The sequence below is a fragment of the Amblyraja radiata genome, chromosome 29, assembly GCF_010909765.2.
Source record: "Amblyraja radiata isolate CabotCenter1 chromosome 29, sAmbRad1.1.pri, whole genome shotgun sequence".
In the NCBI taxonomy this organism is placed as follows: domain Eukaryota; kingdom Metazoa; phylum Chordata; class Chondrichthyes; order Rajiformes; family Rajidae; genus Amblyraja; species Amblyraja radiata.
Window position 1 is genome coordinate 16,762,245 of NC_045984.1, and position 27,460 is coordinate 16,789,704.

At 41.0% G+C, this 27,460-nt stretch overlaps 1 protein-coding gene across 5 annotated transcripts in view; it reads right to left on the minus strand.

The window, feature by feature from the left end:
• Nucleotides 1–949: 949 nt before the first annotated feature.
• The window catches only part of pias4 (protein inhibitor of activated STAT 4), a 67,352-nt gene continuing 40,841 nt past the window's right edge, over nucleotides 950–27,460 (minus strand). For 3 of the 5 annotated variants that reach the window (XM_033046691.1, XM_033046693.1, XM_033046694.1), the window contains 9 exons: nucleotides 24,032–24,113; nucleotides 20,634–20,675; nucleotides 17,812–17,902; nucleotides 12,099–12,230; nucleotides 10,385–10,490; nucleotides 10,111–10,184; nucleotides 9,660–9,820; nucleotides 5,366–5,505; nucleotides 2,762–3,249 (listed from right to left, as the gene is read on the minus strand). In XM_033046691.1, the coding sequence (XP_032902582.1) occupies nucleotides 3,173–3,249; nucleotides 5,366–5,505; nucleotides 9,660–9,820; nucleotides 10,111–10,184; nucleotides 10,385–10,490; nucleotides 12,099–12,230; nucleotides 17,812–17,902; nucleotides 20,634–20,675; nucleotides 24,032–24,113 (905 nt within the window). In that variant the 3' untranslated portion in view covers nucleotides 2,762–3,172. Of the gene's footprint in view, nucleotides 3,250–5,365; nucleotides 5,506–9,401; nucleotides 9,475–9,659; nucleotides 9,821–10,110; nucleotides 10,185–10,384; nucleotides 10,491–12,098; nucleotides 12,231–17,811; nucleotides 17,903–20,633; nucleotides 20,676–24,031; nucleotides 24,114–27,460 lie in introns of all 5 variants that reach the window. The other 2 variants (XR_004416227.1, XM_033046692.1) reach the window with 2 other exon arrangements.

Genomic DNA, 27,460 nt, shown 5'->3' on the forward strand with positions numbered 1-27,460 from the left:
GTGGGGTAAGTGTGCGCAGCAGTCTGGACAAAGCACAATCCGGTCCATAGTCCATCCATAAACAGAGACATTAGAGACTGCAGATGCTGGAATTTTGAGGAAAAACACAAAATGCTAGAAGAACTCTGTGGGTAAGGCAGCATTTGTTTAATTTGGAGATCAAAGTGCATTTGGTTGATGTAACCCATTAAAAAGTGCACAATGTTCTATTAAATTTAAAAAAAAAAAGATCTACAGTAAAACTCCATTGATCCAACACACTCAGGACTAGCAGATTTTCCACACTATTCGATGTTATTTGAATTAATTCTCTATCACACTAGAAATTCACTATTTTCAAAAAGTATGTTACAGAGCAGTATAATAAATGTAAAAGGAGTGCGGTAACCGTAGCCTTGGGCGTGAAAGGAAGCGCAGGAACTGTGGTCTTGGTAAACCAGTTCCCCAACTACTGGGGTTTCAGAACAATCAGATTGCAGAGTGTTGAAGTTCAGCTGTAGTTGTTTTTCCAAATAATTATTTGAGCAGAATGTTAAAAAGTCCACAAGAATTGGTAGAAGATTTCAGGTTTTGCAATGTTGCTTGGTCTCATTGTATGTTGTATGCAGTTGAAAAGTACATGTAACAGGTAAACGACAACCTCCAGAACTTTCTTTACTCAATGTCGCAACAAACTTTCAAATTTTCAATTGTGGAATTTCTTGGAAGTGTTGATTATGAAACGTGTTTTAATTTGCTGTACTTTGGATTTACCTTGATAACTTCTCTAGAGTAATTTTGTTTTGCAGCAGGGATTTCAATAAAAGTACATTGGCTAATTAAAAAATAATGCTTTGATTAGCTGTCTAGTTTCAACATTCACAAACGTTCATTAGTTCTTTTTAATTCAGCCTACTTTCCACCCAGACTGTCCAATTTTTCTAAGCAAAAGAAAAACTTTAGCCAGTGGTGTTAGTGATGCAAATCTTTAATTTAATGTCAGAGACCATAGCAGAGACACTGATATCACATGGAAATCATGGTACAATACCATGGTTATTGCAAACTAAATTTGCTCATCAATATTGTCATTTTAATAATCAGATGACATGAAACCTTTTTCTGTGAAAGTAAAAAACGCATCTAAAGTGATTTATGCTTCCACCAGAAAAAGTGTCATATGTAGAATCTGGGACAAGCAAAAAATAATTTGAATGTATATAATTTATCTTAAATCTTTATGCAGTAAATCTAAATTTGCCAGGATCATTTTTCAGCAGTTAGGGAAATTTATTAATTGTTAAAAATGTTCAACCATTTCACATCACAGTAATTGCAAACTATTGGAATCAGTGATGCGCCTGAAACATCAAAGATCCTCAAGATCGACTAGTGCTCAAATACATCTGATTTTGGTAAGTTGGAAACCTGAATTGTAACATAATGACTAACTTAAGCATTAAAAATAAACTAAATAAACTATGTAATATGTACAACTTTATACAGCAATAAATTCATATTAATGTAAAGGAATAATAACCATAAACCATTGGTACATCAGTAGCTAGTACCACGCTCTATTAGGTTCAAGCCAATCTTGGATTAGAATGTATATTTGGATTCCAAAAATCAGGAATTTTCCCTGTCCAAGGGAGAAAAGAAGAAATGGGTTGTTTTCCCATTTAACTATATAATGATTCATGGTGGTAGGGTAAAGGAAATGCACTGGTAAATTCTAAATGTTGAGACACTTAACTCGACAGGTGGTAATGGGGGGGCGTGTGTGACCACAGGTCTAAAAAAAATAAGAAAGACAGAAGATAGGAAAACAAAATAAATCAGGGCACAGTATAGTTGCTAAGGAATACCACTCTGGAAAAAACAAAACAATTAAGGGTCTTTCCCACTTACGCGACTTTTTTGGCGACTGCCGGCACCCGTCATAGGTCGTTGCAGGTCGCCGAAAATTTTCAACATGTTGAAAATTCAACAGCGACCAGAACAAGGTACGACTCTTTGGGCGACCGAGAAGACTACTCACGACCATGCAGGTGACACCCTGGCGACATGTCGTGGGGTGAAGCCTGTATCGTCGTGAGTAGTCGCCCGAAGAGTCGTATCTTGTTCTGGTCACTGCTGAATTTACAACACGGTGAAAATTTTCGGCGACCCGCAACGCCCTATGACGGGTGCCGGCAGTCGCCGACAAAGTCACGTACATGGGACAAGCTCATAGAACATCTGTGTTGGCACCTCAATCAGGAAAAGTTAAATGGATTGAACAGCCAATCTTTGAATTTGGATATTCTTTGTAGCATTTATTTTTATATTACTATCTTTCTAGCATTAGCAATAGAGGAAGCAGCCATATTCCAGTCCTTCCATTTTCTTAACTGCTTGGAGATGTACAAATGCAAAACATTACTCTCTCTCGAGAATTTTCCCACCTTGAGAACGGGGCTTATAGCTATTTCATATTTTACTGGAGACCTACCATATTTCTTAGTGTGTTATTCTACAACTCAGCCAATCTACTTATCCAAGCCACCTCCTTAAACTTATTCACATAAAAGAGAATTGTGATTAACACTGTTTGCCTACAGGTACTTCAGCTTCAAGCAGTACTAACAATATACTTGCTAGGTGTTTTGAATCAAACAGTAAGATGAAGAACTCCAAGATGTTTTACTCCTAAAATCAGCGTATAAACTCTGACTTGCTTGACAATGGGCGCTCGCTTAGAAATCAAAAAGTAAAAGCAATAAACAAGAGGCCAGTTTTATTTTACAATTTTTACTTGCTTTGATTTGTTTCTATACGCTGCACTCCAAGAACAAGGATGTGGTTAGGTATCTATACCCATTCAGGAGTCATGAGCAGAGTTTAAAAACAACTCTACTACGATGTGTTGTCCTTACTTCTCCACACAGTTTAAAACTAATCCATTGTTTCTTCACATCGATAAGAATGCACTCTTGAAGAGCAGCATTTCTCCAAACAGATTATCTGTCTTCTTTTACTGTGCCAATCCTTTCAAGAGGTAGACGTGGCTGGAGAGCCAAGAGGAATTAATGCCTACAATGCGAGAGGTAGACTTCTTTCGATGGATATTTCCACAATGTGTCCTGCACGCTTGGTGCACTCTCTCCAACATCCACAGCAACATTTGTTTTTGGAAAGCCAATCCTCCCCATTAACAGTCTACAGTCAGGTCAATAACGTCCATGTCACTCTTGCCATTCGCAGGATTACCAAACTGATTATTGGAGTCTGTAAAATTCACAATTGAAAACTAGTCAGCCACATACAAAATAATGTGAATAAAGAATTCAATTTCCAGAGTAAATCGTTCAAATTAGCATAGAGGGTGAAAGGTGGCAAACTGGTGAGCTTCCACTCGACTTAACACATATGCAATATGAGGGCCATTAAGCCTTGAAATTCTCACAAGGGAACATTGTAATATGTATACACATGGATCTGAAACATTAGCTTTAACAAATTATTTCCCTTTCCTGCTTTGTGATTTCTCAAAATCACCATTACACATGTGGCAGTAGAGTTGCAGCCTCAGCGCGCCACAGACCCAGGTTAGATCCTGACTACGGGTGCTGACTGTATGGAGTTTGTACATTCTCCCTATGACCACGTGGCCTTCCTCCGGATGCTCTACTTTTTTCCCAGATCCTAAGGACATACAGGGTTTTAGGTTAATTGGCTTCTGTAAATTGCCCCTCGTGTGTAGGATGTAAAAAGTGGGAGAACATGGAACCAGTGATAGATGGAGTGGGTAGAAGGTCCTGTTCCTACGTTGTATCTCTAAACTAAACTAAGAAGAGGATTGCAGCACTGTCAATGCAGCCTAGAGACTTTCTTCAATTGGATTCCCAAGGAATGTCATTCCAACCCAGGTTTCTGACAGTATCAATTGTGAATCTTGCTCAACAACTTGGATTTCAATTTCAGACTGAGTTCAGCCTTACCAATGCTGCTTCTTGTAATATGCATTGTATCTTGCAGTGTTTTAGATACATCTTTATTTTTAATAATTAAATAGAACAGATAGGATCTGATGAATAACAATATTATACAATTCTACCACAAGGGCACTTCAGTGAACCAAAGTCAAAGTATAATCGAAATAAAATCAAAAGAGGAAACATTTAAAACTGGTACTCAAAATCTTGATTAGAGAAGTTGGTAAGAAGAATCTTAGGCAGTTCAAGGCAGCTACCAATGGTGAGGAATATTTTGGATCAACTAATGACTATAATTGGAAGAATGTTGGGTTCTTAGAATAAAAAAGTTACAAATAAAGCAAGGCCATGTGGAGTTTTGCAGACATGTCTCTGCAAGGTCTTCCTTAAAGAAATCATGATATAAATATTTAACAGGAGAAATATCTTTATTCTAGTATCCTATATAAAGTGGAAGCCCAGCAACCAACAAAAAGGTTTTTAGTTTGGAGATACAGCGCGGAAACAGGCCCTTCAGCCCACCGAGTCCGCACGGACTAGCGATCGCCGCACATTAACTACACACATTAGGGACAATTTACACTTATACCAAGCCAATTACACTACAAACCTGTACGTCTTTGGAATGGGAGAGGAAACCGAAGATCTCTGGGTAAATCCACGAGGTCACAAGGACTCCGTACAGACAGCACCTGTAGTCGGGAACGAACCCGGGTCTCTGGCGCTGTAAGGCGGCAACACTGCTGCTGTGCCTCCATGCTGCCCTTATTTCCAGACATGATCAATTATCAATTTTGGTATAGCGTTAAAACTATTAATCACTCATTTAACAGTTTAATGTCAGAAGGCACAAATGCAAGATTAGCTAATGTGGCATGATATTGAGAAATTGTACCTTTAAAAACGTCATGAATGGTTAGAATTTGGGATTCATTGCCAGAAAGGGTGCTGGATGAAGATTCAATAATAGTCTTTGAACATTTGTTGATAATGCTCCTGTGAAGTGCCTTTTGAAACTTTGTGACATGAAAGGTGGTTGTTATAATGTTCAGTGCTGATCCTTTTTAGAATGTGAGTGAATTTACCAAATTCTAAAAATGAAACCATCAACTGAAAATCCTTATGTTCACTTTACATGTTCAATTTACTTTCTGAACTGGTTGATTCTGCAGCACGGGTCACAACTCCTTGTCCTAGTGTGAAGATCTTGCTTATAATAGAGAAACAAAAACAAAAAAACCTTGGATTCATGAGGATGACAAAGATTGGCTTCCGTGTCAAAATCAAAACTTTTCATTTTGGAATGTCATTAGGTCCTACACATTAGGCATGCTTTCAAAGTAGCTGAACGAGATAACCGAAGCATACTCAGTGTGTGCTCATTTGTTTAAAAAAAAACCCAAACAAACCTTCTAATTCCACTATTGAATATTTGTGTCCAAAATTCTTCTGTGGCTGCTTATCTGGCTTTATTGGAGACCAGCTACCATCATCCTTAAACTGAACCTCGGTAGCATCTTCACACTCTTTCAATATATCTAAAAACAGCCTGAGAAATAAAAACATATTAAAGCTATCATTGCCATCATCTCAATTCTACTTTGACGAGAGAGTAAAGTGGTTAAAAAAAAATCATGACAGGGCACATAACAAGGTGCACAATTTTTAGAATGATGCCAGGTACAGGTGCTGCCATTCTGAGGATGCAATTAGAAAAGTAAAAAGCATATGCAGACTCATCTCTTTACGACATAGATCACTCCATACCCTGGGCAAGGCAGGGCAAGTCAAATGAAATAGTGACATTTTCAACAGAATTTTTAAATTAAAAACTGTTTTGAACGATTACATGTAATATCAAAACAGATGGAAGAACATAGTGGTCCAGATAGCATGTGTGTAGAAAAATAGACACATGACATTTCTAGTCAGGACGCTTCTTCGGAATGCTGCCCGATCTTCTGAATCCCTCCTGTAGTTTTTTTACTCAAGATTCCAGCATCTGTGGTCTTTTTTGTCTTCAAACAATTACTACTTAGTTTTGCACTATGTAAAATTTTGCTCTTTCCTCAATTATATAAAATTGTAACTGATCATCACCAAGTCATATTCTATATTGACTTCCATCTTTTGAAATGCTCAGATCGGAGTTACAAAAGTCAAATGAAAACCATCATCATCACCATCAATCAGAATAAAAATAATGCTTCAATTATCAAATATATTGGTAGCAACCTGGAAGGCTGGGCTGGCAATCCAGAGACAAAATGACAAGATTGGGATGAGAGAGATGAGAGAGGGTTGGAATGAAAGCTGGAAGAGAGTCGAGCCAGGACAAAGCGTTTCAGGTAATAGATCCACGTACTATCTGGCAGGCTTTGCCCTGCCCTTCACTTTCTTCCAGCTTTCTTTCCCACCTCCTACATTCTGTCTGACGAAGGGTAACGACAGACCAGAAAAATCAACTATCCATGTTCTCCAGAGATGCTGCCTGAACCACTGAGTTACTTCAGCACTTTGTGATTTTTTTTGTAAATCAGCAGCTGCATTTCTTTATTTCTAAAGATTACTGGAAGTTATTTCAAAGTCTGAATGGGAGGGGGTCAAAAGAAATTTGTCTGCTTTCTCCACCACATCACCAGAATAGGGCTTAAGTTTTAGCTACTTTTTTCCTCTTCTTGGAGATCACATAGGTTTCTGGTGAGCTATAACATCTACATTTTATGATACAATTGACACTGAAATGAGTAGGAAGGGTCTCGACCCGAAACGTCACTCATTCCTTCTCTCCAGAGATGCTGCATGTCCCGCTGAGTTACGCCAGCATTTGTGTCTACCTTTGACACTGAAATGATGTGGGACTGGTGAGAAAGACGAGGGTCTCCTCCCCCATCACCATTTTTGTGCAATGTACAATTGAACAAATCAGAAATAAAAAAATAAAAAATCAGTAACCATGAACATAAAATCCATGTACTGTTATAAAAAGTAATCAAGTGCACTAATGTGTTTCATATAAAGAAATTGACATCCTTAGTTGGCCAGCTAGGATGCAACTCCAGACCCAACACAATCCAGTGTTCTCTAAAATTGATTCACTTACCTATATCAAACCACTACAACAACAACAAGGATAACAAGGGTGGCTGACCAGGTTCAATTTAATGACGATACATGTCTGGTGAATATTGTACCTATTCAACCCTCCAATGACCTCCTTACCTTTACCTGGATCCTATGTATACCGTTCAGGCTAGTCAGGCATATGCCCAATATACATGGAAAATTGCACTTTACAGATAAAAAACAAATCTTCAATCATTATTCTTGGTAATGACTCGTTTCAATAAGAAAATAGAACCACCCTAGATGGTGGCACAATGGCAAATAAATCAATGATATAGTAAGACAATAGCTAGGAAAGCACAATCGAACTGAGCACAAAGATAAATCACATTTGATCAATCTGCAGGGGTTTTGAGAGGAAGAACAGATAAAGGGGAGCAAGTGAATGTGTTTTTTTGGACTTTTGGAAGTTACACAATATGGTCACAAAAATGAGTTTGTTGAGCCAAGTTAGACCACTTGGAATTGATGGTAATAATCTGTTTGAGTTCTGGCTATTAGACAAAAAACAAAGGATGGGAATAAATGACATTTTCCGAGTTTGGCAAGCTATAATTAATCTCAGCTTTCAATATCAATGATTCGACTGAGAGGAACAAAACATTATATTTCCAAATTGGCTGACAATATGAAACCAGTTTAATTTAGTGACAGACGAGATTGTAAAGATGCTTCAAGGGGTTGTGGACAAGTAGAGTTGGTGGATCAGAACATGGCAGATGGAATACATTGTGAAAATTACGAGCTTACCTATTTTGGTACAATAGCAATATTATTACAAGAGTATTTTAATACAAGAATAAAGTTGTATAACAATGAAGACTCTATGCTTGTTGAAACCACACAAGGAGTATTGTGTACAGCTTTAGTCTCCTTACCTAAGAAAGGATACTTGGCAAAAATAAAGAGGAGAACATTCACTAAACTGATTTCAGCAGGTTTACACGAGGAAAGAATCAGTATTCTCGAGTTTAGTAGAGGCAATTGCATCGAAACATTAAAAAATATTAGATGGCTTGAAAGGGTGGATGCAAGGGGACAGTTTCTCGTGGTTTATAAATTTAGGCCAGGTGAGCTCAGTTTTAGAAAAAGGGCCAATAAGAAATATGATGAGGTTACTTTGCTCAGAGGGTTACGAAGCTTTAGAATACCTCTTTCGGGTAAGATGCATCATTCAGTTTCTGCATTGGTAGTATTCATTATTTATACAACAATATTCTTCGGGTTTTTTTATTCAGCCCTGATGTAGTTGCAGACAAGTGTTTGTTTGAACTAAGCAGCTCGGGAGATCAAGAGATCAAATCTAAAATCGTTAGACACATGGAAGTGGTTCTTTTCAGATAATGGATATCCAGAGATAAAATCTAAAATCATGTTAAATGCCTGGAAGTGGTTCTTTTCTCAGATAATGGTGGAACTCTGGAACAAGCTACAGTCATTCTTCCCAAGTTAAACAGGGCTCTGAATTCATAGTCATTGTTTCAAAATCTCCAAAACTTCTTTGTTTACCTAGTAAACAACATTGGAAGAATAATATCATTGTACGAAAGCAGAGATGATTCATAATTTTTTCAGGAGCAACAACTTTATAATTAATCAATTCTGCCAGCCATCCAAACACTGTATTAATTAATAAAGTAAAAAGGTTTAGCCCTATAAAATACAATTTTCAGTTTATCCAGCATAGACAATAAGCAGCAAGTTTGCAGGTGACTCACAAGGATTTCAATATTCTGGAGAAGGACATAGATGAAATATTTTTTCACACTCATGCACAAAACAGATGAATATTTAAAAAACTGACAAAAAAATCATGGTAAAATGATTAATCCCTGGATGAATACATCTTAAGTGAAAGAAAGGAAAATTAAACAATGCTGCAATTAATGGATATACATTTCGGTATTCCTTTTACCCCATGAGCCACGAGTATGTTAGTTACGTTCGCAGCAATGCTCCATAAATTATAGGTTCAAGCGATGCAGAGTTAAAAATGTTAGGAATTCGTCAAACTGGATACCTTGGTGGAATGAATCAGAGGGAGAAAAATTGGCAGACCCTTAAAGGATCGTGTCCAATTTCCATTAATAATGTACTTTGGTCTTTTCTTTTTTCTAGTATTTCTGTTGGGTTTTCAATGAGGATGCAGTGAGATAGATCATGATAAACGGATGACCACATACAGCAGAAGCTTCACTTCAACTGAGTTGAATGTAATGCAGCTTGAACCACTGCTTCCCAGATTTCCACTGATTCGCTCTTCCTGACAAGTCCCCACTAAATCAGTGCTTGTGGAAAATAAAGCCACAAAAGTCCCACCTGGTGCTGTTGGGTTAGAGATGCTTTGTCCAACTGCCTCCCGACCTGAAGCTGGTCACGCAAGAGGTACAGTCTGTTTGGACAATGAGAAGATGCACATAGAAGTGTTAACATATTCTTTTTTTGCGGAGGGGAGGTGGAGGGAAAACTTGGTTTATCCATTTCATCAGCTAGTCCAATCAAATAACCAGTGTGAAACCATAGTCACATCAACAATAGCATTAAAAACAGCACTATAAATCTGCAAACAATACTCACTGATCTACAAATAACAGTTCATAAGGAGCTGGCTTGTCACACACAGGACACATCCAAGTGGGTTTTTTTTCATTCATCTGAATATAAAGGGCTGCATCAAAACACTGCAAATGTGTGCAGGTAATACCACGGCAGGGCACCGAAAGGCGTATCTTGCCAAGCTGTTAGCAACAAAATTAACAAGATTAGAAACTGGGTTCTTTTTCAAAACACATGTAAGATTCAATAAAACATTATTGAACCACTACATCCACTTCCCTAGGAATAGGTCTAGCACTGCTGTTAATTGTTACAAATGTTGTTTATATAATGAGAAAATATTTAGATTTTAATTAGAAAAATCTAATTGTTTAATATTTTGTCTCCAGTGTTTAAAATTATAAGAATGATTTTAATGTGTAGAAATCTTTTACTAGTTTTAAAAGATGTTATCACAGGAAGGAATACTTACGCTACACATAAGAGAGACACGAAGGCCAGTTGTGGTCACATCATTATCAGGTTCCAATCGAAGCTTTTTGCGAACTTTAATGAAAAACAGGATAATTTATTTTTACCAAAACCACAATCCAAACTGTAATTATCCTGGCTTAAACTAACAAACTGATAATTTATTGCAGCAGTACTCCCAGTTAAAAAAAAACCTTCTAACACAATCAAGTTTCAATATAACTTAAATCAACAATTTGTAAACCTGGTATATTGTGACTTACTTAAGTACTTACTTAATTCCCTGGAAATTTCAGAGGCTCTAGTCTCATTTGCTTGAAGTTTGTGCAGTAATTCTGCTACTCTGTGCTGCCTTACAAGGTGTAATACCATAGAATATCGCTAAAAGAAATAAAGGATGGAATTAGTCCCTAACTGTTACAAACCTCCTTCAATCAAATGCAAATGTTGTTCCTACATTTAAAAAGGGAGGGAGAGAGAAAACGGAATTACAGACCAGTTAGTCCAACATCGGTAGTGGGGAAACTGCTAGAGTCAGTTATTAAAGATGGGATAGCAGCATATTTGGAAAGTGGTGAAATCATTGGACAAAGTCAGCATGGATTTACGAAAGGTAAATCATGTCTGACGAATCTTATAGAATTTTTCGAGGATGTAACTAGTAGAGTGGATAAGGGAGAACCAGTGGATGTGTTATATCTGGACTTTCAGAAGGCTTTCGACAAGGTTCCACATAAGAGATTAGTATACAAACTTAAAGCACACGGTATAGGGGGTTCAGTATTGATGTGGATAGAGAACTGGCTGCCAAACAGGAAGCAAAGAGTAGGAGTGAACGGGTCCTTTTCAGAATGACAGGCAATGACTAGTGGGGTACCGCAAGGCTCAGTGTTGGGACCCCAGCTATTTACAATATATATTAATGATTTGGACGAGGGAATTAAATGCAACATCTCCAAGTTTGCGGATGACATGAAGCTGGGGGGCAGTGTTAGCTGTGAGGAGGATGCTAGGAGGTTGCAAGGTGACTTCGATAGGCTGGGTGAGTGGGCAAATGCATGGCAGATGCAGTATAATGTGGATAAATGTGAGGTTATCCACTTTGGTGGCAAAAAAAGGAAAGTAGATTATTATCTAAATGGTGGCCGATTAGGAAAAGGGGAGATGCAACGAGACCTGGGTGTCATGGTACACCAGTCATTGAAAGTGGGCATGCAGGTGCAGCAGGCAGTGAAGAAAGCGAATGGTATGTTAGCATTCATAGCAAAAGGATTTGAGTATAGGAGCAGGGAGGTTCTACTGCAGTTGTACAGGGTCTTGGTGAGACCACACCTGGAGTATTGCGTGCAGTTTTGAATAGAATAGAATAGTTTCTTTATTGTCATTGTAACATGAACCATGTACAACAAAATTTAAAAATGTCAGCCAGTCAGTGCACCATTCAAACATTTCTAAAAGCTAACGATACATACAAGGTAAAATATTTAAAAAAAGATAAACAACTAAAATAAATATCATGAAAATAGCACGCATAAACACCCAACCCTACATCCTTCTGTCGATTTCACAGTGTACCACAGTCCCTTAGTATGTATCGCCCCTGCGTTCCTTGGCGGCTACATTTAGTGCCTTTATAGCAGTGGGGTAAAAACTGTTTTTAAGTCTGTTTGTCCTTGTCCTTGTAGATCTGTACCGTCTGCCTGACGGCAACAGTTCAAACAGGGAGTGTCCGGGGTGGGAAATGTCCTTTATAATACTCTGGGATTTTTTGATGCAGCGGGAACTGTGTAAGTCCTCCAAGGTAAGGAGAGGGCAGCCGACAATCCTCTGGGCATTGCCAATGGCCCTCTGGAGCGCTTTCCGAATGGCCTACTCCTGCACCTATTTTCTATGAATCTATGAATAAGGCAAAGTATCACTTATAGTACTAAGGGTTTGATAGTACTATAAGCAAAGTACTAATTCTAAATGGATAGTGTGTAATCATACCGTAGTAAAATGGCCCCAAAACACATTTAAGTAGTTAGCTCCACGAGATGTCAAATTGAGAAGAGGTGTAACATCAATGGGCCGACATGGTCTTTTTGGTTCTACTCCAGGCTTATTTGATGAAAAGTAACTCTTAAATGAAAAATACAGAGGATTAAATATCTGGCAATAAAATTCAAAGCCAATCAAAATTATTAAACAATTGACATTCAAATTGCTTCTAGGTTTTGAAGCCAGACTGTATGTCATGTAATACTTTCTCAAATTATTGAGACAGTATCTTATACGTTTGTTCCTAAGGATGAAGGGGAGGGAGAAGGGGGAAAATCTAAACTAAAATGGATCATCCTATTTTCTAATTCAACAATATAAACAATCCTTCAAGAAGACGTCATTAATGATCAGAGACCTGGACAGGAGAGAACTAACTTAATAAAATGAATAGCGTGGGAAAAAAGTGTTTGCTCCTCAAAAAGATAGCTGCACACTTTCAGCTAACGAGCATGCACAGTAGTCGGCTCCTCTCGGTCATGACTGTGGTACAGCTCCTTCTTGCCAGCACTGGCAGAGGACTTCATACAAAGGAAGCAGTTAGGTAGTCTTGCAATGCTTGATCAGGTCAGGGGGAATCTCATCGCTGCTTGGGGCCTAGCCTGATGCCAGGCTGTCAATGGCCTTGCTGAGCTCGTCTACCGTCGGCTCTGTGTCTAACTCATCCAACGTCGACAGGCACTTGATGGCATCAAGGGCTGATGGGGATACAGTGTTCTCTCTCGAGTAGACGTCAGAGTAGTGTTACACCCATCTCTCCATCTGCTGGCATTCGTCAGTGATTACTTCCCCAGTGGAGGATTTGAGGGGGGCTGGACTGATCCTAGTACCTTCTTAATGCCATCGTACATTCCCCTGATGTTCCCTATTATGGCGGCCGTATGGATGTCCTCACTAAGCTGTGTCCAGTAGTCATTGGCGCAACGCCTGGCAGTCTGCTGAACCTTGCTCCTGCAGACCTGAGGCTCTGCAGGTTCTTCTCGTTAGCTGACTGCTTGCACTCGGCTAGGACGGTCGATGACGGGAGTCATCTCTATCGACTTGTCCTCAAACCAGTCGTGTGTCTTCGAGGTCTTCTTCTCAAAGCTAGCCAAGGCTGTGCGGTGCGTGGTGTTCCGCAGAATTTCCCATTTCTCTGTTGCAGAGTCTCCAGGACAAGAGGTGCCAAGTTCTCTCTCAAATGCCTCTGCAAACTGTTGCACGAGGTCAGGACGGGGCATCTTGCTGACATCGATGCAGGGTTCCTGCTTCTTGGGATGGTAGAACCTCGTTGGTTGTTGTAAAGAGCTCAAACTCACACAGGTTGAAACACAAGCATCTTTATTGTTCAGGTCATTAACTACTAAGCAGGTCATCACACGTTCACACTGCTACTCGTACTGGTAGACAGTGGGTAGGATCTTACGCTATGAATGTTATAATTACTAAGCATTCTAATTGGCTAACATGCTATAGCCAATCTACATCTCTTCTTCTATAAATGAAAAGTAGATAAAGCGTTATCACTACATTGAGTAAATAAATTGTTAAATGCAAATTGCCACATCTAATAATAATGGGGTTAAACATAATCGCCATATCTAACAGGCGGCTTGCACGGTAAGGAGCTGCCTCATCAACCTTTTCTTCTGAAAAGTGAGGGCGCGTTTCGGTGAGCCCAGGGGGCTTTGGGGAGACACCGTCGGGGAAGACCGTCACGGGGGCAACGGTGAACCGGTTACAAAAAGGGAAGGGGGAGCAGACCGATGCGGGGAGAGCGCGGGAGTAGCAGCTGCAGGTGCTGGAACGGCTGGAATAGCGATCACTTTAAAATTGAGTGGAGATGCGTCAGGACCCTGGTGCGCCGGGCGTCGTTCCTTCACTGGAAGGAGATGTTGACGGTTGCGTCTGTAGATGGTACCACCGACATCGACCAGTAGGAACGTGGTTCCTTTGCGGGGCCATGGACGTACCCCAGTTTGGTATGTCCTTTGTCTGTCTGTAGTCGGACCACTTGGCCTTGGATGAGTGGCTTAAGTGGTTTGCTGGTTTTATCGTAAGCATGTTTCTGCTCATCTCGACTGGATTGCACGCGTTTTTGAACTACAACAGGGCTGAAAACTTTGGGCTTCAAGTGATCCTGTGTCACGGGCAGTGGAGGTCGCGTTCAGCGGGACATCAGGAGCTGGGCTGGAGAGCCTAAAACATTGTCTCTCGCAATATTTCTCAAGTTCAACAGGTCTAGGTAGACATCAGATTTCGCCAGATAGGAGCATTCCATGAGTTGTTTGGCGCTCCGAACAGCGCGTTCGGCAAGTCCGTTGGACTTTGGGTATTCTGGGCTGCTGGTAACATGTTGAAAGTTCCACCGTTTGGCAAAGTCTTTAAACTTTTGGCTGGTGAATTGTGTTCCGTTGTCGGTCTGAAGGCGAGCTGGAATGCCATGTACGGAAAAGTATTGTTGGAGCTTCTGAACGACTATTTATGAGGAGATGGGTGGCAGAAAATCGAATTCAAACCAATTCAAGTACGAGTCCACTAACACGAGATAGTGCTTCCCGTGACAGTCGAAGATATCGGCAGCCACTGACGACCATGGTAGAGAAGGAGCAGGTTGGGACAGCAGAGACTGGTGCCTGTCTGTTACAGATAGCGCATGATTCTGTTTTTTCCCCGAATGTACTTGGTCATTCCGGGCCAATAGATCATTTCTTTTGCATGCTGTAGGGTGGCTTCCATGCCTGGGTGGCCACCGTGGATCTCCTCGTAGAACTCGTTTCGCAAATAAGGGGGCATGACCGTCTTGTGACCCTTTACTATCACTCCGTCCTGTAGTACAAGTTCGTCACGTACAAGGAAGTAGGCTCATAGTTCAAAAGGAGTGTTGGACTGTTTGTTTGGCCACCTGCCTTTGATGATTGAAGTTAGCAGCTGGGAGGTTTTGTCAGCAGCGGTGTGTTCGGCGAGGCGGCGCAAGCGGTCAGTTGGAACGAACAAAACTTTGAGAACGGAGAATTCGTCTTGTACGAATGGGTGTTGTTCGTGGTGCTCGAGATAGAGTGTCTGCGATGTGCATGTCTTTACCTTTTTTGTAGACAATGCGAAAATCGAACCATTGTAGCTGCATCATCATGCGTTGAAGTCTTGCTGGGGCAGCATGGATCGGTTTGCTCAGGATGGTGACCAACGGCGGCTGATGATCAGTCTTTACCGTAAAAGTTTTGCCGAAACTTTGAATTTATAGCAGGCATAAACTATGGTAAGCAGTTCTTTCTCTATCTGTGCATAACGCTGCTCAGTATCCGTTAGTGTGTGCGAGGCGTAGGCGTAGGATACCGGCATGACATCGCCATTGAAAGAGGTCTGGAGGCATGCTGCGCCAAGTCCATACTGGGATGTATAGCAAGTAATCCCACTTCTGACACACAGGTTGAAGCACAAGCATCTTTATTGTTCAGGTCATTAACTACTAAGCACACGTTCACACTGCTACTCGTACTGGTAGACAGTGGGTAGGATCTTACACCATGAATGTTATAATTAGGCGGGGTTATAATTACTAAGCATTCTAATTGGCTAACATGCTATAGCCAATCTACAGTTGCAGCCTGATCTTTTAACACACCAAGGAGTGGTCTGTGTCGCAGTCCGCACTGAGGTAGGAACGTGTGTGGAGAACGTTCTTGATGGCGGCACATCTGACTAGTATCAGATCCAGTTGATCAGATCAGCATTCACCAATCATAGATAAAATGGCAGTTTTGTCTGACTGCATTGGCTTCCCTTTTCTAAGCACTTGCAAAACAAAACCAAGTACCATAACTATTTGCATGTTTGGGGGAGGGAGGGTGGTGGGGTCTGGCACCAGGATTATGATTCTCATTAGCTGTGGCAATGTAAACCTTATTTGTCACCAGAGAAAAGAGTTTCTCTTTCTCATACCCATAACATAGATCAATAAGCAGCATCTGTTTACAAACCCAGCAAGTTCAATTCTACTGTCAAACTTAGAATATAATCATCAGTAGCCGAGAATCAATGATTTCATCTCCTATACCATCATTTCCAGTAATTGTATCTTTTCTCCCTACCATAAAAACTCTACAATATACTACATACTGAAAATAACAATAGTTTATAGCAAATAACATCAGAAAGTTAAAACCGTCTGATAACTTGTTATCATGACAATTATGATTACAATCCTAGTTGCTAGAAATAACCCCAATGACTTACTTTTATTTAATTGTGTATAATAACCCTCTAAAGCAATATTTTAAGGAAGTAGCATATAGTTACAAAATTAAACAGTCCAGCCACTATTTGCAAATTATTGTCTGGATAACATACTCATGCATTTTAATTACAACTTCTACTGTTTCATTTTTACTACTTCTCTCTTCGCCAGGCACTGATTCTTGCTCGGTCAGAGTTCCACAATGTAGGCATTCACTTGATATCTCACCGACTCCATAATTTTTCATGCATGAGCCTACAGGTTTTGATGGTTTAAAGATTCACCTGCGTTGTTTCTCAGTAATACAACCCTGATTCCTTTCATAACGATGAAAGAACATGCAAATTATCCATTGAATTTTCTAAATTCCATTTCCAATTCTCTTTCCTTCCTCAGCTTTCCTTCTGTACTTCTTCTTTTGATTCACATTTGTCTTATTGTCTTTCAGTCTGCAATACATGTTTATGACATTTTAACAGACTTTTCATCCCTCATCTCAATTATGCCTAACACTGAGCTTTGAGTTATCAAGTTGCTTCAGCAGATTTATTTTGATGAATAATAGTCCATAAGCACTTTTTATTGTAATATTAGAATTCATCCATTCGCACTCCATTGATGGTAAACATTAATGGAAAACTCGAGAGGTTCCTTACCAAGACCATCGATTTCTATTCAATTTTGATACATTGGAAGATTAATAAAACATGACTTATGCACGTTCAATGTCACTATACAATCAAATGTCGTTTTAAACAAAAGGTCCCTCCTTCTTCTCAGCAGCCCCCCTACCCCAGGTCCCGCTTTGTTCTCGACAGGTCCCCCTTTGTTCTTGGCAACTCCCCCAGGCCAAGCCCCCCTTTGTTCTCCACTGCGCATCCTCAACCGACCTCCGGCACCCTCCGCGGGGCCCATCCAATTTCTGGCACCCTCACCGGGGTTCGTCCTCAGCCACCCACCGCCATGTCCTCTCTGGGACGTTCCCATGGAGCTCGTCGGGAGCTTCGATGAGGTGGTGGGCTTCCCAGGCACCCACTGCTCTTGCTCTTCCAGGTGTTTGAGGATGCAAGTTTGGAAAGTGCTTGGAGCCTTCAGATGTAGTTGCAGTGCATTTTGTTGATGGTACATATTGCACAATCCTTTGGTGGCAGAGGAGGGAGTGAAAGTGTGTAAAATTGCCTGGCTACATACTGAAGAAAACCAGGGGATAAATATGAACTAAAAAAGTAGAGGGAAGATAGCATCTTAAGGTACAGTTATAACCTAGCTATGACTTTATTTCAGAATCTGTTAGATTTCATTCCAGTTAGTGGAAGAATGTTTTTTATTTGATTACTTATATAAAGTAAACAGACTTGCAATGTCAAACAATATTACTTTGTTAAACTTCCACTGCCATTTGTGAAATTCTCTTTTCTCCCGTGCAAGAAGATGACAATAGCTTACCGTGAAAGGACACACTCTTGAGTTTACTTTTACTGACAGATAGGGAGGATACTGGTCTTCCTGCATAAATTCTGTATCTGTGTGACATATCCTTAAAAACAAAGTAATATATTTTCATTGTTACTTAAGAAAAAACCTTACAACTGATTTTACTATCATGCCTTTGTTCAAGAACATTAATTATTAACTTTACCCTTCAGCACACTTTGACGCAGCTGTCAGGTGACACATGGTGCTGTTTCAATTAGTTCCATCTTTGCTAGGATTCTAATTACCATATTTCCCGGCAATGAAGACGCTATTTTTTGCCCAAAAATAAGGCACGAAAATTTACCTGCGTCTTGGAGGCCGAAGGTTAGATTGTTAGCCAGGAAAGATAGACTTGGCTATCCCTCAGTACAGCAACTTCGAGAACGATGTTGCTGTATTGAGGGATGGCCAAGTCTATCCCTCATTGCTGGCAGTTGATGGGAAGCGGCTGTAAGAGGACAGTACTCCTGGGGGGGGGGGGGGGGGGGGGGGGGGGGGGGGGGGGGGGGGGGGGAGGGAGGGGAGAAGTGATCCTTTCACAGCGTGTGGGAAGTCTGGCCCAGGTCAGCACGGCCCGGGCTGCACAAATTGGCTGGACCGCCAGGGGTAAAGTTGCGGTGAGGGCAGGAGTGTTGAGAAGGAGGGGGTCGGGGATCATGCCAGCAACTCACTCACCGCTGCCGCGGTGCTCCGGGCACGGAGCCACCACTTTGTGGCCAGAGATCGAAATAGCTCGGGTGCCAGGACCGGACAGCGGAACCGATCGTCACCTCAGCGCCTTCTGCCGGTCCGCCAGCCAGCCACGGTGTCCTTCGGCACAGGCGCAACCAGTGGAGGTGGTTGTTGGTGGGTAGCTACTAGGCAGAAGGCTGGCGTCGCTCTCTCTCTCTCTCTCTCCTAGTCCCGGGGCAGGCGACCTGGGAACTGTAGCTAGTGCCGGGGCTCGCCGGGGACATGGGAGCTGCAGCTAGTGCCAGGGCTCGCTGCCGACCTGGGAACTGCAGCTAGACCCGGGGTTCGCAGGCGACCTGGGCGCTACAGCCAGTCCCCGGGCAGGTGACTTGGGAACTGTAGCTAGTCCCGGGGCTCGCACGAGACCTGAAAACTGCAGCTAGACCCGGGGATCGCAGGCGACATGGGCGCTACAGCCAGTCCCGGGGCACGCAGGCGACCTGGGAACTGCAGCTGGTCCCGGGGACGCTAGGAATCTGGGAACTGAAGCCAGTCCCGGGGACGCGAGGGATCTGGGAACTGCAGCCAGTCCCGGGGCACGCAGGCGCTGTTTCCGCCCCCTGGACTAAACCAAACCCTTGATCCTGTCCCGACATCCTTTTTACAAAATATACCAACTTAAATTGGGGGTGCGTCTTCGACGCAGGTGCGTCTTCATTGCCGGGAAATACGGTATGTTACTATGATGACCCGTTTTCTCCGGAATCATAATCAACAAGATAATTATATCCATTAGAAGACAAAACTGCAAGCACATTTTATACTTGACAAGCCCATGCCTTACCACTGGTTACCAAGTAACATTTTTTTTGGGGGGGAGGGGGAGCAAGAGCGGAGCTACGGGATACCGAGGACACAAGTGTGAGGGCCACATCTATGGTAGAAGAGGGGAAGCCCCATTCCCTGAAGAATGCAGACATCTTGGATGTCCTGGTATGGAACACCTCATCTTGGGCGCAGATCAAATAGTTATCTTTGTTCTATTTCAAACAATACTCCAAATATGGTCTCACCGACGTCTTTTACAGTTGTACCATGATAATTTCTAACAATTGAAACATTATTACAACAAATTGAGTTGATTCCACCGTTTTAGTTCTATTGGAGATGGAACGTTGACTCATCTGTGAATTTATAGCACAAATCTGAGACCAATTTAAAACTACCCCCAAAAAATGGTAGCATATTTTCAGTCCAAGAAGAGTTTCCCTCTATCGGCCTGGAAGCCTAATAATGTAATGTTGCTGGCTAACCATACAAACAAATCTTTATCAATTGGTCTGAAACAGAGACAGAAAGGAAAGAAATCCCAGTGATGGTGCTGAAGTTATATGCTCAGCCCACAATATTTTACTTCTCCGTTTACTTAACACAAAATTTACCAAGTTAAATATATTATTTGCATTTAAATGAATTCTTGTTTCTACCATTGCCCTTGGAATCGTGGTTCTACAGTTTGACAATTTATTCACTCAAATATTTCTGAAGATGAATTATGAATTCAACCTATTCAAAAAATCCTAGTTCTGTACACAAGGGGATACGCAGTTCATCATGCTTTAGATGATCTAATTCTTAGAATTAATCTCTCAATCATTTTGAAAATTATCTTGGCTGAAATACACAACTGCCCTCCAAAATTAAATCATTCTATTCTTATGTCAAGGTGTTATGCAAACTTACAAATGCTGGAAATCTTAAATGCAAACAGAAAAGTGCAGAAAATGCTTAGATGAAAGATTTTTGAAATGTCAAATCTGTTTCTTTCCACAAATGCTATTTGACCAGAGAACCTGCTGCTATTCCTGCCTTAATATCAAAACCCAAAGCTAATCCAAATTTCAAAAGATTTTAGACAGGTGTTTTGCATTTAAAAGTAACATTAAATGAAACAAAATATATGCTCAAAGGCCATCATCATTCCAATTGTCGAGATACCTTAAGATGTCATGTGCGCCTTAAAAAAGAGAGCAGGGCTCCTATATCTAGTATTATTTTTTGCTATATTTTGGATTTCCTTGCAATTCCAAGCTATGTTCCGGAAATTGTGTATTACTTACCTTAACTGAAGTTGCACTGACTGCACACCATTCTTAGAGCACCTGGAGAGAGAAAAAAAATTAAGTTTGTGGTAAAGTGTTTTTTTAAATAAATTGCACTCATTATTGCAAAAAACAGCCTATTTATTTCTGCATGCAGAGTTCATCTCAAAGAAGCAAATAATATACAAGGCAATAGTTTAAGTTACCAACTGTGTATGATTCACTCACTTGCATTCATTTTATACAAGCTATAATCAGCAGAGGTGTCTGTCGCAGGTCTCTCAGACTTTCTGCTGGCTGGATAGCACGCAACAAAAGTGTTTCACTGTACCTTCGTACACATGACAATAAACTAAATGTTGCCAGAGCAATTGTGCAATTCGTTTAAGATTATGACCTTGAACATGGCTGCATTAAACCAGTGCAGATAAAACTAGTGCAGATGAAGCAATATTTTATTTTATATCATGGCAACAGCTGCAAGTTCATTGCTTTACCTTAACTGTAAAATAAATTGATAATTAAAGTACACTCCATAGCAAGAGACAAGTTCTTTGCAAAATTCAAATTTGCCAATAGAAAGCAACATTTGGAAAGAAAGATTGATTCCAAGTTGGGACAGATAATACCCATACCCAAGGTAGACAGAAATGCTGGAGAAACTCAGCGGGTGAGGCAGCATCTATGGAGCGAAGGAATAGGTGACGTTTCGGATCGACACACTTCTTCAGACTGATGTGGGGATGGGGGCAGGAAGAAGAAAGGAAGAGGCGGAGACAGTGGGCTGATGAAAGAGCTGGGAAGGGGAGGGGAAGGAGGGAGAAAGCAAGGACTACCTGAAATTGGAGAAGTCAATGTTCATACCGCTGGGGTGTAAACTACCCAAGCGAAATATGAGGTGCTGCTCCTCCAATTTGCGGTGGGACTCACTCTGGCCATGGAGGAGGCCCAGGACAGAAAGGTCAGATTTGGAATGGGAGGGGGAGTTGAACTGCTGACCCACCGGGAGATCAGGTTGGTTATTGCGAACTGTGCGGAGGTAATGGGCGAACCGATCACCCAGCCTACGCTTGGTCTCACCGATGTAGAGCAATTGACACCTGGAGCAGCGGATGCAATAGATGAGGTTGGAGGAGGTGCAGGTGAAACTCTGCCTCACCTGGAAAGACTGCTTAGGTCCTTGGATGGAGTCAAAGGGTGAGGTAAAGCGGCAAGTGTAGCATTTCCTGCGGTTGCAAGGGAAAGTACCAGGGGAGGGGGTGGTTTGGGTGGGAAGGGACGAATTGACCAGGGAGTTACGGAGGGAGCGGTCTCTGCGGAAAGCCGAAAGGGGAGATGGGAAGATGTGGCCAGTGGTGGGATCCCGTTGGATGTGGCGAAAATATCGGAGGATTATCTGTTAAATGTGACGGCTGGTAGGGTGGAAGGTGAAGACAAGGAAGACTCTGCCCTTGTTGCGAGTGGGGAGGAGATGGGGAGTGAGAGTGGAGTTACAGGATATAGAAGAGACCTGCTGAGAGCCTCATCTATAGTCGAAGAGGGGAATCCCCGTTCCCTATTGAATGAGGACATCGTCCTGGGTGCAGATGTGGCGTATCGGAGGAATTGGGAGTAGGGGATAGAGTCCTTAAAGGAAGCAGGGTGGGAAGAAGTGTAGTCCAGATAGCCATGGGAGTCAGTGAGTTTGTAGTAGATGTCGGTCAGTAGTCTGTTACCTGCGATGGAGATAGTGAGGTCTAGAAATGGTCCGGTGAATTTGAGTGCCGGATGGAAGTTAGTGGTGAAATGGATGAAGTCAGTGAGTTCTGCATAGGTGCAGGAGGTAGCACCAATGCAGTCGTCAATGTAGCGGAGGTTCACCTGTACCTCCTCCAACCTCATCTATTGCATCTGCTGCTCTAGCTGTCAACTGCTCTACATCGGTGAGACCAAGCGCAGGCTTGGCGAATCGTTCGCCCAACACCTCCGCACAGTTCGCATTAACCAACCTGATCTCCCGGTGGGTCAGCACTTCAACTCCCCCTCCCATTCCGAATCTGACCTTTCTGTCTTGGGCCTCCTCCATGGCCAGAGTGAGTCCTACCACAAATTGGAGGAGCAGCACCTCATATTTCGCATGGGTAGTTTACACCCCAGTGGTATGAACATTGACTTCTACAATTTCAGGTAGTCCTTGCTTTCTCCCTCCTTCCCCTCCCCAGCTCTCCCACAGTCCAATGTCTCTGCCTTTTCCTTTCTTCTTCCTGCCCCCCCCAACCCCACATCAGTCTGAAGAAGGGTCTCGACCCGAAACGTCACCTATTCATTCACTCCATAGATGCTGCCTCACCCGCTGAATTTCTCCAGCATTTTTGTCTACACTCGATTTTTCCAGCATCTGCAGTTCTTTCTTAAACATACCTATACCTAAGAGTCTTAACAATGAGTAGTGAGTCACTGTAACTATATTATCTTAATTATGATTCATTACTTCGCAAGTCACCATAATTTGATTGATTTCCAGATTCCTTTTTTTATTAATGGAGGTCAACTAGGATGGAGCTCAACAGCTGAAGGGGGGGGGGATTAGGGGACAATTGGCAGTCAGGCAGAGAATGAATGTGAATGCAGTGTGGGAGAGAGGAGCCCAGATAGGAAGGAGGAGCAGGACCAAGAGGGAGGGGGTCACGGGGCGTTCTGGGAGGGGGAGAGGGATGCAGAATTAAGAGAGGAGAGGGGGTAAGGGAAAGAATCAGTGAGAGAGACAGACTGGGAGAAGGTATCAGAAAGAGAGAGAGGGGCTGTGGAAAGGGGTTAGAGATTCTGAGAGAATGGATTAGTATGGAAGGGAGTCATAGCAAGAGGAAGGGGCAGAAGGGGCAGAAGGGGAAGGCTGGTGAAAGGGTCAAAGAGAGAGGCTGTGTAAGTGGGGGAGGTGAAGAGGACAGAGGGTGACACATGAAGGGGTCAGAGGAACAGAGAGAAAGGAGGAGGATGTGGAAAGAGGTCAGAATGAGAGGGGCATCAGGAGAAAGAGGTCAGAGAGGAGTGAAGTGGCTGATGCCAGAGAGAGAATTCATTTTGAAAATATATTTAGGGATAAGGGCCAAATGCAGGCAGGTAAGACTAGCGTAGATGGGTCCCATCCGCCCGCCCTCGGGCTCCTCCTCCTCCCCTTTTCCTTCCTTCTCCCCCCCACCCCCCATCAGTCTGAAGAAGGTTTTCAGCCCGAAACGTCGCCTATTTCCTTCGCTCCATAGATGCTGCTGCACCCGCTGAGTTTCTCCAGCAATTTTGTGTACCGTAGATGGGACATGTTAGTCAGTGTGGGAAAGTTGGGCCGAAGGGCTTGTTTCCGCACCATATGACTCTATACTTGCACATGGTAACAAGAGGCAATTTGAAAAATATACAGATCTAGAAACTTTTCTACTTACCCAGCAATAATCTGTTCTCTCTGCTTCTCAGTTAATGTAAAACTGAACTGATTCTCCTGAATTCTCTCACTGCTAGTTGGGACTTAAGAAAAATAAACAGTAATTAAATTATTTCACACAGCAATCAAAGCTAAAAAAAGGGCATGATTGGATGGATTATCTAGCATTCATTTGTATATACATTGTTAGCCAAAATGGATTCTAATTATTTTCAAAAGAAACAACAGAATACCAATTTCCTCAAGTTTTATCAAAATTTGGTTTCGGTAAAATTATAAATTGTCGCTAGTGTGTAGGATAGTGCTAGTGCACGGGGTGATCACTGATCAGTGGGCATCACGGCCCGCTTCAATGCTGTATCCTTAAAGTCTAAAGATCTAAAGTAAAGATGCATGCACCATTTCAGACATCCTATAAATTATACAAGGACATAAAATTATATTTTAAAATAGGCCACCTATAGTTATTACAATTAGAATTGAGGCTGTTAAAAAGCACTTCATTGTTAAAATTAATCAAATTTGTTCAGAGATATTGTTTAAATATGTGTACGATTTGAAATAAAATACATTGTAATCAATCAGAAATGCCAATAAATGTTATTGTGCCATCAGCGAGTGGATCACTGGAGATGGAACTGCATTAAATCATTCTTATAATCCATCACACTTTTAACTTACCAAATAAAAGATGGGGATTCACAGGAGATGCTGCCAAATGTATTCATACCAATGTATTTTCAAAGGGATATTGAGATCAGTGAATTTAAAAATACAACATTCATGCGAGTGCAGAGGTTTCAAACTCCATGAGCAGTCTCCGCAGCTGTCAATCCCACTAGGCTTAAACTTTGGATTCATCAAAGTCCTAGTATGAAGCATCCATTTCCAACAAAATGTGTAGGAAAGAACTGCAGATGCTGGTTTAAATCAAAGGTAGACACAAAATGCTGGAGTAACTCAGCGGTGCAGGCAGCATCTGTCTTCCTTGTTTCAGACTGATCAGTCTGAAGAAGGGTCTCGACTCGAAACGTCACCCATTCCTTCTCTCCAGAGATGCTGCCTGTCCCGCTGAGTTACTCCAGCATTTTGTGTCTACCATCCATTTCCTACAACTGAAGTTACGCTAGATTAAACCTGATTTGGATCCAGTGCACAATTTGTTAATTTAATTAACTCAAAAAAATCTACGTTTTAAATTTTACAAAACACTCTAGACATAGGGAAGATTCTATGAGATTTCAAAATTGTAAATGTAAATATATTCAAAATGGGAGACAGAAAACAGAAAGTGCATGGCAGTTAGCTTAACATTTGTCACTGAGAAAAATTTACAAAGTCATTATGCTAATGTTCACCATTTTTGTTACAAAGTAAAATCAGAGAAAATCAACGATTGTTTGATCAAAATGTCGGAATTCGCTGAAAAAGTAAGGTGCAGTGATAAAGGGAAACCTGTTATTTATTATTATTTTTATTATTTATAGATTTCCAGAACGTATTTGATAAGGTTCAATATGAAGGATGATTGTAGAAAATAAAAATGCATGGTACAGGAAGTGACAGTGGAGGGATGGAAGATGAATTGGCTAACAGGAAATAGAAATAGGTCTTTTTTCTGGTTGGCAAAATGTAAAAAGTGACAAAAATATATGTAATTGAGTTGGATAAAGTACCTAATTTGTATCATCAGCAAAAGGAGATTGTTATAAATAGATCACAAGACCACAGGACAAAGAAATAGCAATGGGATAACTGAGGGAGCAAAGATATTGCTAATGAACCATGAGAGAAAATATGAGATTGTCCATTTTGCCAAAAAAATATCCTTTCTAAATGAAGTATGACTGTCTACCAGACAGAGGAATCTGGGTATCCTAGTGCATGATTCATAAAAGTCTGATAAAATGTTACAGCAAGTAATTATAACGGCTAAATAGAATGTCATGATTTATTGCTAGCGGAATTGAATACAAAACGTTGTACCTCAGATATATAGAACATTGATGAGATTACATCTAGTTAGACACATAATTACACAAGGTTTCAATTCCTGAGAACTGTTTGTGAGTCAATTTCTCCACAACTTATTTTCTACAATAACCCATATTGTATGTTTTTATGTACATTTAATGTTTCTTTCACTTTCAAATAATCACTACATCTACTCAAAATTAACTAATGCTATATATTATATCCCATCATTAATGAATAACATTATTACTATTTAAAAATGTATAGGCAAATTTATGTAAAATCAAATTTCCAAATGTCAGGTTATTCATAACCTCAGAAGTTCCTATAATCAACAGTTTTTTTTTCATTTTTAATGGACTGCATCAACAAAGTTAGGGTTACAAGACTAATACCAGGAATGTGCAGGTTATCTCATGGCAAAAAATTAAACACTCAGCATATATTTGCCAGAGTTTAGATAATACCACCAGGGGCGCCGGGGCGATGGCTGCCCTGTCGGCAGTCTGTTAGTTTTTTCATTCTTTTTGTTATTTTTAGTGTTAAAAGTTTGTTTTAATGTTGTTCAGTTTGTTTTATGGGGAAGGGGGGAGGGGATCGGGGGAAACTTTTGTTTCAGGTTCTTACCTCGCCGGATATGTAGGTATGTTGCAAAGCCTACCTGAAGCGTCTTTGAAAATCTGCCGCTGCGGGTGTGCGCGATTTTGGCGCCGTTTAGAGGGGGGCGGGTTTAAAACGCGATTTTCTCTAGGCTGTTCAAATCGAAGATGTTCAGCCTAGTTAATTATTAACGAAAAATCGCTGGAAGACCCCGTCGCAAAAGCTATTATTAGGTTTAAAGGCCTTGAATAATAGTTATAGTAGTTTAAAAATCAATCTCTAAACCCGCGACCGCCAGCAACCGCAGGGTCTTATAAAGCAGACAGCTGAAGGTAGGTTGTATATTTTTACATTAAAAAGGGCTTCTAAAGATCCCTTTATACAAAGTTTAATATTGCGAGTAGCTCATTTTGGGCCCATTATATCGCGCAGTATTTTTCTGGGCATTTGGGGCACAAATCTACCGCAATGTGAACGTTCTAAACCAGCGCGTTCCACAGGAACCCACTGGAAAGCTGATTTAAATGGGCATTTATTTACAGCAATTGAACACTGAATTCCTTCCATTTGGCCTATAAATTAATGTAAATGAGATTTAAAAATCATGTTTTATTGTGAATTATTTGTGAATATTATTTGGACATTTAGGCTATTTAAAAATGTTAATCATTTATTAAGAAATGGATAGATGTTTAGATCTAGTAATTGAAGTCTGAAATTAGCTACAATTAGGTAACTAACTAATTATATGCTTTAATTTCAGGTCATCCAAGTAAGATTATTTTATATTTGTTTCAGAATGCTTCAATCTATGATAACTGAAAATTTCATTCAGTTCTCTTAATTTTTAAGAAAG